This window comes from Malania oleifera, chromosome 5 (genome assembly GCF_029873635.1).
Source record: "Malania oleifera isolate guangnan ecotype guangnan chromosome 5, ASM2987363v1, whole genome shotgun sequence".
Taxonomy (NCBI): Eukaryota; Viridiplantae; Streptophyta; class Magnoliopsida; order Santalales; family Ximeniaceae; genus Malania; species Malania oleifera.
The window spans coordinates 99,295,662-99,312,674 of NC_080421.1; the positions used below are offsets into that span (position 1 = coordinate 99,295,662).

The 17,013-nt window shown below is 37.7% G+C and overlaps 1 protein-coding gene across 4 annotated transcripts in view; it reads left to right on the top strand.

Moving 5' to 3' along the window:
* LOC131155808 (bifunctional protein FolD 2) overlaps nucleotides 1–17,013 on the top strand; it is a 47,044-nt gene that overhangs the window by 22,913 nt on the left and 7,118 nt on the right. The window contains exon 6 of one of the 4 annotated variants that reach the window (XM_058109236.1): nucleotides 6,057–6,331. The exons of the other annotated variants lie outside the window; for them this stretch is intronic. Coding sequence (XP_057965219.1) covers nucleotides 6,057–6,069 — 13 coding nt within the window. The 3' untranslated portion in view covers nucleotides 6,070–6,331. Of the gene's footprint in view, nucleotides 1–6,056; nucleotides 6,332–17,013 lie in introns of those variants that run through there. 4 annotated transcript variants of the gene reach the window in all.

Here is a 17,013-nt window from a genome sequence, read left to right on the forward strand (position 1 = left end):
GCGGACACGCGGCACGCGCAGAGAACGCCACGTGGCGTAACGGAAAAGTTAACGCCTTTAAGCGGCCGTTAAGTTGAACCGGTTAGTTAAAAATTCACCAGAATTGCCTATAGCCGGTTCAGTGATTTTTAGACCGGTTCTTTGCAAACCAAAACCGGTTCCTAAGGTTTTTCAATATTTTGAATTTATTGGTGGCATTAGATTTACCAAAATCAGCCCCCATCTTTCTGTTTTTTATATATTAAATTCGATGGCTAACGGTACTATCCAATCGGTCATTCCAAAATTGACCCGAGAGAATTATGACAACTGGTCGATTTAAATGAGAGCCCTTTTAGGTTCTCAGGATGTCATGGATATCGTTGAAGATGGGTACAGAGAAAGCCCATCAAAAGAAGTCGAAGCAGCTATGCCCGATGCTCAAAGAACGACCTTGCGAGCCGATCGAAAGAAAGATTGCAAGGCAAAATCCATAATCTACCAAGGCCTTGATGAGGCCACGTTCGAAATCATCGCCTCCGCAAAGACATCTAAAGAAGTTTGGGACTCTCTCCATCGAACACACAAAGGTGCAGATAAAGTAAAAAAGATTCGTCTTCAGACATTGCGAGGTGAGTTCGAATCTCTCAAAATGAAGTCTACTGAATCCATTACAGACTACTATACACGAGTAATGGTAGTATCAAATCAATTAAGAAGAAATGGAGAAATTCTCAATGACGAGAGAATTTGTGAAAAAATTTTGCGATCTTTAGATCCAAAATATGATTATATAGCTGTGACCCTAGAAGAAACAAAAGACTTGGAAACAATGTCTGTAGAAGAACTTGTGGGCTCACTCCAAGCCCATGAGCAAAAAGTCAATAGAAGAAGTGACGATAAAGCACTGGAGCAAGCTCTCCAAACGAAGTTGTCCCTCACTACAGATAGATACGACAAAGGGGGGACGTCACAACAAGGAAGAGGACGAGACCGAGGATCTCGTGGAAAAAATTCTGGAAATTTTAACTCCAGAGAAGGTGGCAGAGGCAGAAGAGGTCCCACTAGAAGAGGACGAAATCAACAGAGCTATGTCCCACAAGGCAGAGGACAAGGAAGAAGAGGAGGATATAATAATCGCTCGAATGTAGACAAAAGAAACATTCAATGCTACAATTGTCACAAGTATGGACACTATAGCAATGAATGTTGGGGGCGACAACAAGAAAAGGTTAGCGAGGAGGTCAACCTTGCCGAAACTAATCATGCAGATGGAGAGTCGTTGATGCTGATGGCACACAATGCAACTCCTCAGGACCAGAGTGTTTGGTACCTTGATTCTGGAGCCAGCAACCATATGACTGGCAGAAAAAACCTATTCTTTGAACTTGATGAGAAAGTTCAAGGGGAGATATCTTTCGGCGATAATTCTAAAATCCCAGTCCAAGGGAGAGGAGATGTTTTGATCAAACAGAAGTCTGGAGATCATGCTTACATCTCCAACGTCTACTATGTGCCAGCCATGAAGACTAATATACTTAGTCTCGGACAGCTCGTGGAGAGAGGCTATCGAATTAGCCTCAGTGATAAGCAGATGGTGATAATAGATGCTCGAGGAAAGCTTGTTACTCGAGTTCAAATGGCAAAGAATCGAATGTTTCCGCTTGCCATTCAACATGATACGCCAAGGTGTTTGGGCGCTATCATCAAAGACAAAGACTGGCTATGGCATCTAAGGTATGGGCATCTAAACTTTGAAAGTTTGAAACAATTGGGAAGCAAGAAGATGGTGAAGGGCTTACCCAATATTCATCATCCAAATGTGATATGTGAAAGCTGTATTTTGAGCAAGCAACACAGAAACAGCTTTGGAAAGCAAACCGACTGGAGATTAACCATGCCGCTCCAGCTAATACACACAGATGTGTGTGGTCCACTAAGACCATTTTCAAATGGACAGAATCGATACTTCCTCACCTTCATTGACGACTACAGCAGGAAGACCTGGGTCTACTTCTTGAAAAGGAAGTCAGAGGTGTTTGACAAGTTCAAAGAGTTCAAAACTCTTGTGGAGAAACAGAGTGGCTTCCGCATCAAGTCACTCCGGTCAGATCAAGGAGGAGAGTACAAAGACGAAGCTTTCCTGGAATTCCTTAGACAACAAGGGATTCAGAAACAGTTCACACCATCATACACTCCCCAGTTGAATGGTGTAGCCGAAAGGAAGAACCGCACAATCCTTAACATGGCTAGAAGCATGTTAAAGGATAAAAATGTGCCCAAGAGTTTTTGGGCAGAAGCAGTGTTATGTGCAGTCTATCTGCTCAATAGGTGTCCGACGAAGAGTCTTGATACAAAGACACCATATGAAGCCTGGAGTACTCACAAGCCCAGTGTGAGTCATCTTAGGGTGTTTGGCTCCATAGCCTATGCCAAGATCCCAGAAGCAAGAAGGACAAAGCTGGATGATAAAGGAGAGAAGTGTATCCTTGTAGGATATGGTGACAGCACCATGGGATATCGACTTTACAATCCCATCAACAAGAAAGTCTTTCACAGTCGGGATGTCATCTTTGAAGAAAATGAATCCTGGAAATGGGACCAGGCTGAATGTTCCAAAGATGCGGAATTGACACTTAAAGGGGAAGAACCTACACAGACAAGAGAAGTGGCTATCGAGCCACAAATTCCTGAGCTGCAAACACCTCCACATGGTTCACCACAGACAAATGAAGCTCCATCACCAATAGAGCGTGAAATCTCAGACATGAGACCTAGAGGAGCTCGAAATCTAGCCGACCTGTATGAAACTACAGAACCAATTGAAGAGTATGTTACTCTTTACTGTCTATTGTTAACCAGCGACCCGGTTAGCTTTGAGGAAGTTAACGAAGAAGACAAATGGAGAAAAGCGATGGATGAGGAGATTCAATCCATCGAGAAGAATAAAACTTGGGAGTTGACAAATCTCCCGAAGGGCCGCAAAACCATTGGTGTGAAATGGGTCTACAAGACCAAAAAGAATGCTCAAGGAGAAGTTCAGAGATATAAAGCAAGACTTGTCGCCAAAGGTTACAAACAAAAAGAAGGGATTGATTATGGAGAAATCTTTGCCCCGGTTGCCAGACTTGAAACCATCAGATTACTTATTTCACTTTCAGCACAAAATGGATGGAAGATTTACCAGCTGGACGTGAAATCAGCTTTTCTGAATGGTTTTCTAGAAGAAGAGATTTATATCGATCAACCACCTGGATATGTAAAGAAGGGCAAAGAAGATAGAGTGTACAAGTTGAAGAAAGCACTCTATGGCTTGAAGCAGGCACCTCGTGCGTGGAACATGAGGATTGACGACTGCTTCCAGAAGAATGGATTTGAGAAGTGTCCCTACGAGCATGCGCTATACATAAAGATGGAGACAGATGGAAGCATGCTGATAGCTTGCCTATATGTTGATGATCTGATCTTCATCGGCAACAATCCAGAGATGTTTGCCGTTTTCAAGAGGAGCATGGTCAAAGAATTTGAAATGACGGATATTGGCCAGATGGCTCACTTCCTTGGCATAGAAGTCGTGCAAAGCGAGAAAGGAATTTTCATCTCCTAGAGCCACTATGCAAAAGAAGTATTGAAGAAGTTTGGGATGGACAAATGCAACCCAGTGACAACTCCAGTTGAAACAGGATTGGAGTTGAGAAAGAATGAGCAAGGAGATGTTGACCCCACATATTTTAAGAGTCTGGTTGGAAGCTTGAGGTATTTGACGTGTACCAGACCAGATATACTCTATGGAGTTGGACTTGTTAGCAGGTACATGGAGACTCCTGACCAGTCCCACCTGAATGCAGCGAAAAGGATACTCCGATATGTCAAGGGTACCATCACCGATAGTATGTTTTATTCATCAAGAGGTGATTGCTAACTTATCGGCTATTCAGATAGCGATTGGGGAAGAGATCTTGATGAAAGAAAAAGTACGACGGGATTCACATTTTTTATGGGAGATACATCGTTTACATGGTCTTCGAAGAAGCAACCCATCGTAACGCTATCATCATGTGAAGCTGAGTATGTTGCTGCCAGCTCAGCTGTTTGTCATGGTATATGGATTAGAAATGTAATGAAGTATCTGAGATTTCTTCAAGATAACCCCACAGAAGTCTACATCGACAATCGATCAGCAATTGCCCTTGCGAAAAATCCAGTTTATCATGAAAGAAGCAAACATATTGATACTCGGTATCATTTTATCAGGGAGCATGTCAAAAATAAAGAAGTGGAATTGATATCTTGCAGAACGTATGATCAGATTGCTGACATTTTCACAAAACCACTCAGGCATGATAGTTTTGCAAGATTGAAGACAATGCTCGGAATGACAAAGTTAGCAGAGTCAAGTTTAAGGGGGGATGTTGAAGATTAAACTTGAGAACAGTGGGACGGTGGCAGCAAAAATTTGACTGCAGAAGCTTCATCAACCGGCAGCCCACCTCCATTGAAGTTAAGCAAGATTTGGCCACCAACCTTACCAAACCAGCCACAATCGTTGAAGTTTAAATTCCCACCATTGTTGATTATTTGGTTTCTGTAATTGCTATAAATAGGAGAGTGTGTGTGCATTGTAAGTGTGGTGTGTTGAGAGTTGAAAGCCAGTGAGTGAGCGAGAGATTTTGTTGTTTGAATTCCTCTGTATTATTTTTCAGATTGAAATATACTTGTTTGGTATTTATCCTCACTGAGTTTCAGTCACATCTAGTGACTGAGTGTTCCTCTCCACCCATCAAGCTCGGTTTTCATTTCTGATTTGGTATATGTGTAGTGGTACAGATTGTAAGCGTGTACTATATTGTGGTTTGTAGGTTTTGGAGTCTCGGTTCGTAGTTTTGAGGACCGTAGAATTCATACTTGGATTAAAGTAAGGGGATTCAATTTATGTCAATTCATTTTCGAAATCAGGATCGGTAAGCTTATAAGTTACGATCGTATGTATGTTTTGGCTACTTATTTGGGGAAATTTATTGGGTAAAAACGCGAGATTTTCGAGTTACAGTTTTCGGGAAAAATTGAGGATTTCGGGTATCATTTCTACTCTGTTTGGAAAACTGTTGGTTATGCTAAAACTGTATTATTGAGGTGACCGTAATCCATATTTGCATAAACTGTATACTTGAAATTGTAAATGATATGATTTGTCGTAAACCAAATAAGTGTGGTATGTATAGATGTATGTATTTGTTCTAGGTATTTGTAAAACAGTTATGTGGCAGCAAATTACTGTACGCTGAAATGTATAGGGACGTGAGTTCCAAAATGATTCCAGGGATTTGTAAAACAGTCATGTATCGGTTAACTACCGTGGGCGAGAGTGGCCGGCTCTATATCCGGGGTGTGAAATATCACCAGTATGTTTCGGCTGGTCACCGAAGGGTGTGTTCTACACCGTATGTAGCAATGTAATCAATGTAGGCCTGAGTCGTCGTAGCGTAGTTGTGCATGTGGCAATGTAATCGTGGTGAGACTAGGTGACCTTGTGTAGTTGCGTATGTAACAATGTAATCACTATTGGGTCTGAGTCGTCGCCTCGTAGTTGCGTGTGTAGCAATGTAATCGCTGTGAGACTAGGTGACCTTGTGTAGTTGCGTATGTAGCAATGTAATCACTATTGGGCTTGAGTTGTCGCATTGTAGTTGCGTATGTAGCAATGTAATCGATGTGAGACTAGGTGACCTTGTGTAGTTGCGTATGGAGCAATGTAATCACTATTGGACCTCAATTGTCGCAGCGTAGTTGCGTATGTAGCAATGTAATCGCTATGAGATGAGGTGACCTTGTGTAGTTGCGAAATAGTGTGACGACACTGACCATATGTTTTGGGTATCATATGTACTAGAATGGTTTTTGTAAAAATACTGGAACTGTATGTATATGTATGAAACTGTATGGAAATGTTTCAAACTGTATCGTATTTTATAGTATTATGGAGTATGTAAAATAACACTGGTATGCCACACACTGATATAACATGTTTTCTCCCTTACTGAGGTGTCTCACCCCGAATATATACAAATGTTTTTTAGGTCATTCGGGTAGCCGAAACTAGCATCCTAGCGTCCGGAAGCGAGGGGTGTCGTGTAGCTACTACTAGTGCCTGATAGGTATGAGTTTTCGTGACCGGGTTGTCGTGATGGATTTTGTAGACGCCCGTAGTATGTATGGTATTCATAGGGATGTATATCCTTGTATGACATAGACTCTGGTATGGTACCATTTATGTATAGAAAGACCGTATTCCGCTACGTATTTTGAAGAATATGGATGTTTATGTGTATGTAAATGGAACATCTGTTCACCCCATGGGGTCGGACCCTCTTTGTATGCTGTATCATGTATGTTTTAATTGATACAGAGACATGTTAGGTTATTCAAATTCACCCCCGAGTCCCATTTCCGAGTTCGGGGCGTGACATCCTCGAGGTCGAGCTTAGAGAACTCGAGGGTTCATAGCATTTTTGAGGATTGTAAAGAGAAATGATATATTTTGATAATATGGTTGAGTTGTATAAAGTTTAAGATTATCTTTCCATGCTTTATGTTTTAAGTCTGTTGAAAAAGGAATGATTGTGAATATTGGTTGTGGATTGAGTTTTTGGAGGTTTATGGAGTTGCGAATACAGGTGGATGAATGGTTAATATGGATTATAGATAGAAATAGTAAACTTTGGTATTATATTTATGGAGATTATGTTTATATTTTTCGCTGCGTATGTTTTGATTTATGGATTATTAAGATTTTATCGGGTATAACGCACCGGACTCGAGATTAAGGGTTTGGGGCGTTACATTTTGGTATTAGAGAAATAGATTTTGGGATTTTGAGAACTTAGGAAATGATTTATATCATAGTATATGAATGAGTTAGGATGAAAAATAGGAGATAGGTAGGTTATGTGTTGAGAAGTAGGTATGGTGTAAGGAAGTGTAGGATTTTGTCTTATAGCTTGGATGCACAAATCCCTTGGCGGGCTTATGTGATGTTTTGATTTAGTCGATGGTTTTAGAAAATCACGGTAAATCCATCGACGGTGATGTTTTCTAGTCGTGAGATTGGTCCTTATATGAAGATTTTGGATTTTTATTGGATTTAATTTAATGATTATGTTGTTTGGAGTTATGATATGAAATTCCTATCTCTTTTCTGTCATATTTTTTAGGATGGATCCTAAAGATGAGGACGTAGAGGTTGAAGGAAGAGAAGATTTAGATACTTTCAATGAAGAGGACATTGATACCTCTAAAGTGCTGCGGGGTATAGTCCACCAGGTTAGGGCAGAGATGAAAAAGGAACCTAAAGAACAGAACTGTTCACTTACAAGTTAGGGTTGCAGCATTAAGGAGTTTATGAGGATGAACCCTCCAGCCTTTGTCGGAGAACCTGATCCAGTGGCTGTAGAGAATTGGGTACACGAAATAGAGGAGATCATGACTATACTCGACTGCACGGACGAGCAGAAGGTCCGTTATGCCGCTTTCAAGATGAATGGAGAGGCGAAACGCTGGTGGCTTTCTACGAAGTTGCTAGAGGATCAGAGGGTGGTAAAGATAGTCATTACCTGGGTGAGATTCAAGGACTTGTTCTTTGACAAGTATTTTCCTTCATCTGTCAAAGAAGAAAAGATTGAGGAGTTCACTAATCTGACTTAAGGGAATATGACCGTTGTGGAGTGTAGCGAAATTTGTAGAGCTTTCTCGTTTCGCACCGTTCTTGATTCCGAACGAGGTAAGGAAGCCTAAGAAATTTGAAAAAAGTCTGAGACACAGGATATTTGAGTTGGTGGTGGGTTTCAAGTGCAGAATTTCTCAGATTTAGTTGATAAAGCTTCGGTGCTAGAAAAGAGTCTTCAGAGTAGCACAGAGCTTTTAGAGCAGAAGAAGAGGCCTACACCATCTAGTTTTCAATCTGAAATTGGTCAGGGATTAGCAAAGGAAGGAAAAGAGACCGTGGATTCTGTATGCCCGAAGTGTAATAAAAGACATAGGGGTGAATGCTGGTTTGGCATTCCGAATTGTTTCAGGTGCGGTAAGTTAGGGCATATCAAGAAAAATTGTCGGGAACCATTCCCTATGGTATCTGTTCAGAACTAGGACCGGGGAAAACAGCAGGTACCACTTGGAAGAGGTGCTCCACCCCGACTGTATACACTTTAGGCTAAGGAGGATGCCATCAGGGATGCAGGTATGAGATTATATTTAAGATAATGATGATTTAATTTAATGATGAATGATTGAACAATTTATATGATGATCTTAATATTTATGATAATGTGATGGATTGTGGATGATGTAGTAATTTGGGTGATATAGGTATATTGAGATATAATAAGCTAATGAAAGTTTAAGATAAGGAAATGAATGATTAGTTAGTAAAATTTTGAGAACGAAATTTCTTAAGGAGGGGAGAATGTAGCAACTTAGAAAATTAAAAATGATTAAAATAATTAGGAAAAAAATAATAAATAAATTAATAAATAAACAAATCAAAGGAATAGTATGAAAAAATATAAAAAAATATGAAATAAAATGAAATTAGATTAATTATTAATTAATTAATTAGTTAAATATTATTTAATTGAATTAATAAATTAATTAAATTAAGTATATGATATTTATATATTTATATATATGTGTGTATGTAAGGATAAAAGAATATATATATATATATATATATGTTTATATAATAAGGTATAGTATTATAATATTATAATATAATATATTTTATTATATATAAGTATATGAAATTTGGATGCTTAAAGAAGCATCCAGATTGAAATTTTCAATTTCAGACAGAGAGGAGGCCACCCCCCCTGAATTTTCCTGCTGCTCACCTCTGTCTCTCTCTCTCTCTCTCTCTCTCTTAATTTCTCGACGGATTTGCAGCGAATCGGGAAATAGAAGGTACAGTTGGATTCCTAACTCCGTTACCGATATTTCTATTAGAGCGGATTTGTCGTAGGAGCGGCGTAGGCACCATTCCTGGGGTAAGACAACTTTTTCCTAATTTCTCAATCTCTTTAAATTTGTCACTAAATCGACAATTGGACACCACCATGTGATCCTAGTCGTGATTGTCGTCATTTTGGCGTAAGTAAATTTTCAATTTGGGTTTCTAGGCTATCCTCTAAAGCGAGAGTGAGATTTGAGGAATCAGGTAAATTGGTTGTATTTGAGGGTATAACTATTTATTTGAAATTTACGGCCATAGGAAATATTAAAATAGTATTTTATTTAGAGTTAATTTAATGGAACAAAGATTTTTGATTCAGGGTTCGGGTGAGCGCCACATGCATTTTTTGAGATCCTGCCGACGTAGTTCAGGAAGTCAAGTAAGGGGAAATTATATATTAAATTAGGTTTTATGAAATAAAAGATAATGAATTACGTTATACTTGTGATACCCCATGAATGAAAAGACTTAAAAAGATTAGATGTTACTACTCATATCAATAATGTGCACCTTTCTTTTCCGGAGTTTTCCCATAAGAACTTCACGGTTAAGCGTGCTTGCCTTGGAGCAATATTGGGATGGGTGACCTCCTGAGAAGTTTTTTCACGAAGTGTATGAGTGAGGACAAAACACACTGAAAAGGACACGTGTTGATTTGTGGGGCTAGTCATTAGTCTGGTAAGGTCTGCCCCCCTGTTGTCTGGTCTAGGTGGAGGATGAGAGATGCAGTGCTCATTGACAGACCCAGGTTGGGGCGTTACAATACTTATGTATATATTTTGGTATAGGTTTTAAAATACCAATAATGTAAATTATGTTTTCTGAGCCTATGATCGCTTATTAGTGTATATGTGAAAATGAACTGATGAAAGTGAAAGGTATTTTCTGAAAAATTATGTAAGAAATAGAAATTATATTTTCATTATTCAAATACTAAATGTGAGTTGACTTATTTTATAAGGAATATATATGAATTTTATTACTAAATTGTGTGACACGGGTAAATGTAAGTTTTATACAAATATATGTTAAATGTATGAGATGCAGACTAAGTAAGTAAAGCATTAAGAATGAAATATGATATGAACCATGCTGCTTGTGTATGTTAATGCAACCATGTAAATGTATGATAGCTGAAAGCCGTGTTAGCAGGTTCTAGTATTTCTATGTGGACTAACTGATGACAGTTAAAAGGAGCTGTATTAGCAAATTTTAGTGCATTTCTATGTTGACTAACTTATGATGGCTAAAGAGCAGTTGTAATACGAATGAATGAAATGAAAATGGAATGAAATGACAATGAAATGAAATGTGAAATGGGAACTACGAAAATGGAAAGAGTCACTTAAAGTGAAATGTAATGTAATGTTAAAGTTATGAACATGAACAGATGTGAATGGTTGAATAATGACAGAAAGAATAATGTATTATGATATTAAAAATATTTATGCTAATAGAACATGTTACGTATGAGCGAGACAAACTCTTCACCTGAGGGCTTGCTGATAAAGGCGAGTGCCCTGATTGTATCAGGTATAGCAATAGGCTGTATAATGTGCTAGGGTAGAGGAAAACTACTTATATGGGTGGGTAGATTTCCCTATTCTTAGGAGTCTTTGCTGGTAAACATTTGTTTGAACTGTGTGAGTACGAGATCAATCTAATACTTGAAAGCTTATTGAGTAAGGTGAGTGCCTTGGTATGCTTCAATAGCGACCCTAGGATTGCCTAAGTATCAGAATTGAGGGGTACTACTTGTATGGGTGGGTAATCACCCAAATCCTTAGGTAATCTCGTGGGTTAAATATTTTACATATGACTTATTAGGTTCAGAGAATGATTTCAATATTTATGATAACGTTTTGCAAATGTTATTAAAAGGATATTTATAAACTTTATGTTAGCCACACGTTATTTTAATATATTGTTTCTTCCATTACTGAGACGTGTCTCACCTGAATATGAATATTTTCTTTTTAGGATATCCTCGAGGTCGGGCTTAGAGAGCTCGATGGTTTATAGCATTTTTGAGGATTATAAAGAGAAATGGTATATTTTAATAATACTGTTGGGTTGTATACAATTTAAGTTTATGTTTCTATGCTTTATGCTTTAAGTCTGTTGAGAAAGGAATGATTGTGAATACTGGTTGTGGATTGAGTTTTTGGAGGTTTATGGAGTTGCGAACAAGGTGGATGAATGGTTAATATGGATTATAGATAGAAATAGTAAACTCTGGTATTATATTTATGGAGATTATGTTTATGTTTTCCGCTACGTATGTTTTGATTTATGAATTATCAGGATTTTATCAGGTATAACGTATTAGTCCCGGGATTAAGGGTTCGAGGTTTTACACATAGGGATAACTAATGATAAATGGAACGAGATGGATGACAATGCTGTTGCTAATCTTCATCTAGCATTAGCAAATTTGATGTTATCAAGCATTGCAGAGAAGAAGTCAGTAAAAGAAATTTTGGATGCACTGACAAAGCTTTATGAGGTAAAGTCACTTCATAATAAGATCTTCTTAAAGAGGCGATTCTATACTCTTCGAATGAATGAGTCCACATCGGTTACGGTCCACATCAACGATCTTAATACATTGTTCTCTCGACTGACAACGTTAGGCCATAAGATTGGGCCAACCGAACAGGTGGAGCTTCTACTCTAAAGTTTGTTAGATTCGTATGATCAACTCATCATCAACATTACAAATAATATTCAATTAGATAATTTAGTATTCGATGATGTTGCGGCTGCTGTTCTGAAAGAGGAATCCAGACGCAAAAACTAGGAAGACAGATCATTTAGTTCTCAACAAGTTGAGGCACTATAGATGACGAGAGGAAGATCAACAAAACGTGGCTCTAATGGGAGTTACAATCATGGTAGATTAAAGTCAATGAGTAAGAAGAATTTTAAATGCTACAATTGTGGCAAAAGAAGACACATCTCGAAGGATTGTTGGCATAAGAAGAAGAATGCAGGAAAAGCTTATGTGGAGAACACTTCTCAAGGATGCACTGCGAGTACTTCCAAATATGGCGAAATCCTGTACAGCGAAGTGGAAACTATCTCTAAAGGTGGTAAGAAACTCACTAATGTATAGATCATGGATTCTGGAGTAACCTGGCACATGATCTCTCGCTGAGACTGGTTCCACTCAATCAAACTTGTTTCAGGCGGATCTGTGTTCATGGGTAATGATCATGCCTTAGAGATTGTTGGTGTTGGTAATATCAAACTGAAGATGTACAATGGTACGATTCACACTATTCAAAGGGTACGACATGTGAAGGGCTTGAAGAAAAATTTACTGTATCTTGGATAGTTAGATGACCTCAGTTGTAAGACCTTCATTGAAAATGAGATCTTGAAGGTTGTCAAAGGCGCACTTGTATTGATGAAGGCAGAAAAGATCGTGACAAATCTATACACACTGCTGGGAAATACTATACAACAGTGAGACGCATCAGTTGCATTAATCCAGAAAGAATCAGCAATAATGTGGCATCGCAAACTTGGTCATATGTCTGAATGTGGTCTGAAGATTCTTTCAAAACGTAATCTTCTTCCGAGACTCAAATTAGTAAGGCTACCTTCCTGTGAGCACTGTGTTACAAGTAAGCAACATAGATTAAAATTTGAAAGATCTACTGCCAGAAGTAAACACGTTCTAGACTTGATTCATTCTGATGTATGGGAATCACCAGTTCCATCCCTAGGAGGAGCATATTATTTTGTATAATTTATTGATGACTACTCCAAGAGATTATAGGTGTATCCAATCAAGAGGAAGTCATATGTGTTTCTAGTGTTCAAAGAATTCAAAGCGCAGGTGGAACTTGAATCTGGAAAAAAAATTAAGTGTTTAAAGACAGATAATAGAGGAGAATATAAAGACGGAAATTTTATTTCATTTTGCAAGCAAAAGGGTATTCAAAGGCAGTTCACTGTTGTGCATACACCTCAACAAAATGGCATAGTAGAGCGGATGAACAGAACCATATTGGAAAAGACCAAAGCCATGTTGAAGACTACAGATCTAGCCAAGTCATTCTGGGCTGAAGCAGTCAAAATCGCTTGTCATGTGATAAATCGATCACCATCAACAACAATTGGTTTGAAGACACCGATGGAGATGTGGATTGGTAAGCCAACCCAGTATTCTCTTCTTCACATATTTGGATGTCCTGCATATGTAATGTATAATGCCTAGGAAAGAACTAAACTAGACCCAAAGTCCAGGAAATACATATTATTGGGTTATGCTGATGGAGTCAAGGGGTATCGCCTATGGGATCCCACTACCCGTAAGGTCATAATTAGCAAGGATGTGATTTTTACAGAAAATGAACTGCAAAATAAAGAAAACAACAACACTTCGAAAACAACTATTACTGTTCAGATAGAAAATTTTTTTTTCTGAAGCCGCACCAAAGCATGAGGAACAAGAACTAAATGAGGCAAATGATATAGAAGTTTGACGTTTAGTACGTGAAATAAGGAAACCATCATGACACTCAGATTATGTCATGGAAAGCAGTACTACATATTGTCTTCTAACAGAAGATGGAGAGCCATCAACTTTCCACGAAACTATTAGTAGCACTAATGTTTCTTTGTGGATGACAAAAATGCAGGAAGAAATTGAAACCTTGTACAGAAATAATACATGAGAGTTTGTTCCATTACCACATGGTCGTAAAGCCGTTGGAAATAAATGGGTCTATAAGATCAAGCGAGATGACAACGATCAGGTGGAATGATATCGTGCAAGACTGGTAGTAAAAGGGCATGCTCGAAAAGAAGGTATGATTTTAATGAGATATTTTCTCCAGTTTTTAGACTTACTATTATCATAACTGTATTGGCTATGTGTGTTGTGTTTGATTTATATCTAGAGCAGTTAGATGTGAAAATTGCTTTTCTTCATGGAGAACTTGAAGAAGAGATTTACATACTCCAATCAGAAGGTTTTGAAGAAAAAGGAAAAGAAAATTTGGTTTGCAGGTTAAATCTCTGTATAGCTTAAAGCAGACACCAAGATATTGATACAAGAGATTTGATTCCTTCATAATTAGCCTCAGATATAACAGACTCAGTGCAGATAATTGTACGTACTACAAGAGGTTTGGTATTAATGATTTCATTATTTTATTGTTGTATGTGGATGATATGTTGGTTGTAGGACCCTACAAAGAAAAAGTCCAAGAATTGAAGGCACAATTGGTTAGGGAGTTTGATATGAAGGATTTAGGACCAACAAACAAGATTTTAGGGATGCAAGACAAGAAGATTTGACTTTCTTAAAAGAATTATTTGAATAAAGTCTTGTAACCATTCAACATGCAAGATTGTAAGCCAATTTCTACTTTACTTCCTGTCAATTATAAATTATCCTCAAGTATGTGTCATAGCAATGAAGCAGAGATGATGAAATTGTCTCGAGTGCCGTATGCATCAGCAGTGGGAAGCCTAATGTACGCTATGATTTGTACAAGACTAGATATTGCTTAAGCAGTTGATACGGTCAGTCGGTTCATGAAGAATCCTGGTAGAGAGCATTGGAATGTTATGAAGAGGGTCCTAAGATACATCAAAGGGACTTCAGATGCTGCATTATGTTACGGAGGATCAAAATTCATTGTCAGGGGATATGTTGATTCATATTTTGCAGGTGATCTTGACAAAAGAAAATTCACTATAGGTTATGTGTTTACTCTTGTAGGAGGAGCAGTAAGCTGGCTATCAAAGTTGCAAACTGTTGTGGCATTGTCTACGACTGAAGTTGAATACGTGGCAGCTACGCAAACTTGTAAGGAGGCAATGTGGATTAAAAGACTATTGGAAGAACTCGGGCACAATCAAGAGAAAATTTCTCTATATTGTGACAGTAAGAGTGCCTTGCATATTGTAACGAATTCGGCTTTTCATTCTAAGACAAAATGCATCGAAGTACAGTATCACTTCGTTCGAGAAGTTGTGGAAGAAGAAAGTGTGGACATGCAAAAGGTTCACACAAAAGACAACCTAGTAGATGTCATGACAAAACTAATCAACACTGACAAGTTCATATGGTGTCTTCTCTTATGGCCTAATAGAAACGTAAGTGGCATGGAATTGGTAAGACTAGAAAGGATGAAAAAAAAAAAAAAGTTTGAAAATGACTTTAAGTGAGAGAATGTTGAATTGTAAAGTCATTTCTAGTATTCAAAGTCCAACATAGGGGCAATACTATTCATATGATGGTTGTACTATTTATATGGTGGCTATACTATTCATTTGGTGGCTGTACAAGTCTACAAAGGTGGCTATACAAATCTACAAAGGTGGTTGCCTAAGTCTACAAAGGTGTGCTACAGAAAGGAGAATTCAATAAAGGTGGGCAGTACTCTCTACTATAAATAGAGATGCCTACTAGGAGTTCCAATTCATCCCAAGCATCTCCAATTCCAACTTAAAAGATAGAGAAATTAAGTACTTTTCTAAAAAAGTGCCCTTGTTGTAGCTTCTTGTTTCTAGTGAGATTTGTGTACTCCTTATTCAAGAGAGAGGTATCATTATTCTCCTCTTGTAATTAGAGAGAAGTTGTATCATTATTTTTCATAGTGGATTTCTTCTACTCTTATCCGTGGTTTTTCACTCGATTTGTTTAGGGGGTTTTCACTTAAAACTTGGTGTCAATTCTTATTTTCTCATTTCTTATTTTAGCTGTGTGATACTATTTCTACCCATTCAAGTTCCTAACAGCGGGAACACCAACTTCAACTTGGTGGTGTTTTCTTTTTTTCCTTTTCTTTTTCTTTTTAAAGTTGACATTTAGTGCTGGTTTTTGAAAGCCTTTTAGGATGCGTTTGGTTTCACCAATTAGGGAAGGCTAGGCTAGGCTAAGAGCAGTGAGCCTATCTTTGATGTAACATAATAGTGGGATAGGATTGACCAAAAAGAGAGGGCTTAGCCCATTTATATGGGATAGGGCTAGCCCCTCTCCCCTTTCGGTCAACCCCAACTAATCAAATCTAGATGTGGATGTCTCTTCGTTAAATGGTGCATTCGAAGGCTTTCTCGAAAAGGATCTCAAAGGAGGTTGAGGAAGAGAATAAAGAGCGTGTTGATGGTGTAGTTTACTTACCAATGGCATTGTCTTTTTTTAGTAGAAAATTGATGCTATTATTATTTATTTATTTGTTTTTGGCTCTAGGGATGGCATCAGACCCACAAGCTCACAACTCAAAGGAGCCATGGCTTGAGTGCATCTACATTTTTTTAATATGGTTATGTAGGAGATTTAGATTTTGGATTAGAATTTATGTGGATTTTAATATAAAGCAGTACAAACTTATGTCATGTTTCATCCGAATTCACATAAATTCGAATTCAAGAGTTGAAATTCATTCTTCCAAATTCTATCTTAAATTGTGTTTGGGATCAAAAATTTCATGTTTTGGATTTGATTTTGTATAAAGTTTTATAAAATTTTGTATTGTGTTTTATTGAAATTCATACAAATTTAAATCTAAGATTCGAATTTCAAGCTTGCAAACATGAAATTAAGTAGTTTTAGGGAGCATATATTTGAATGTGTAGATAATTTCTATACAAATTTAAATATGAGGTTTGAATTTCATATTCTCAAATTTATGGATGTTGTGTTTGGAAGTATAAAGTTCGGACCTTGGATTTGGATTTGAGTGGATTTGAATAAATTTTAAATATATTTTTATATTATATCTTGTTTATATCCAATTTAAATCTAATTTCAAAGTCTCTCCAAACATAGAGAAAATGTATTTTGGCAGTGCGTTTGGTGACGTCCAAAATCATATGTAGTCGCAAATCTGCACACATTGCAGCTATCAATGGCGACCGACAACGCACGACGGCCTTGATATTTTTAGACCCACGTCATACCTTGATGGTGTTAAAAAAAAATTTATTGAAAAACTTAACAGTAAGAAAAGGCGGGACAATATAAATAGTAAAAGTTGTATTTGAAAGCATTGATTTTGAACTCTAAATTTGAA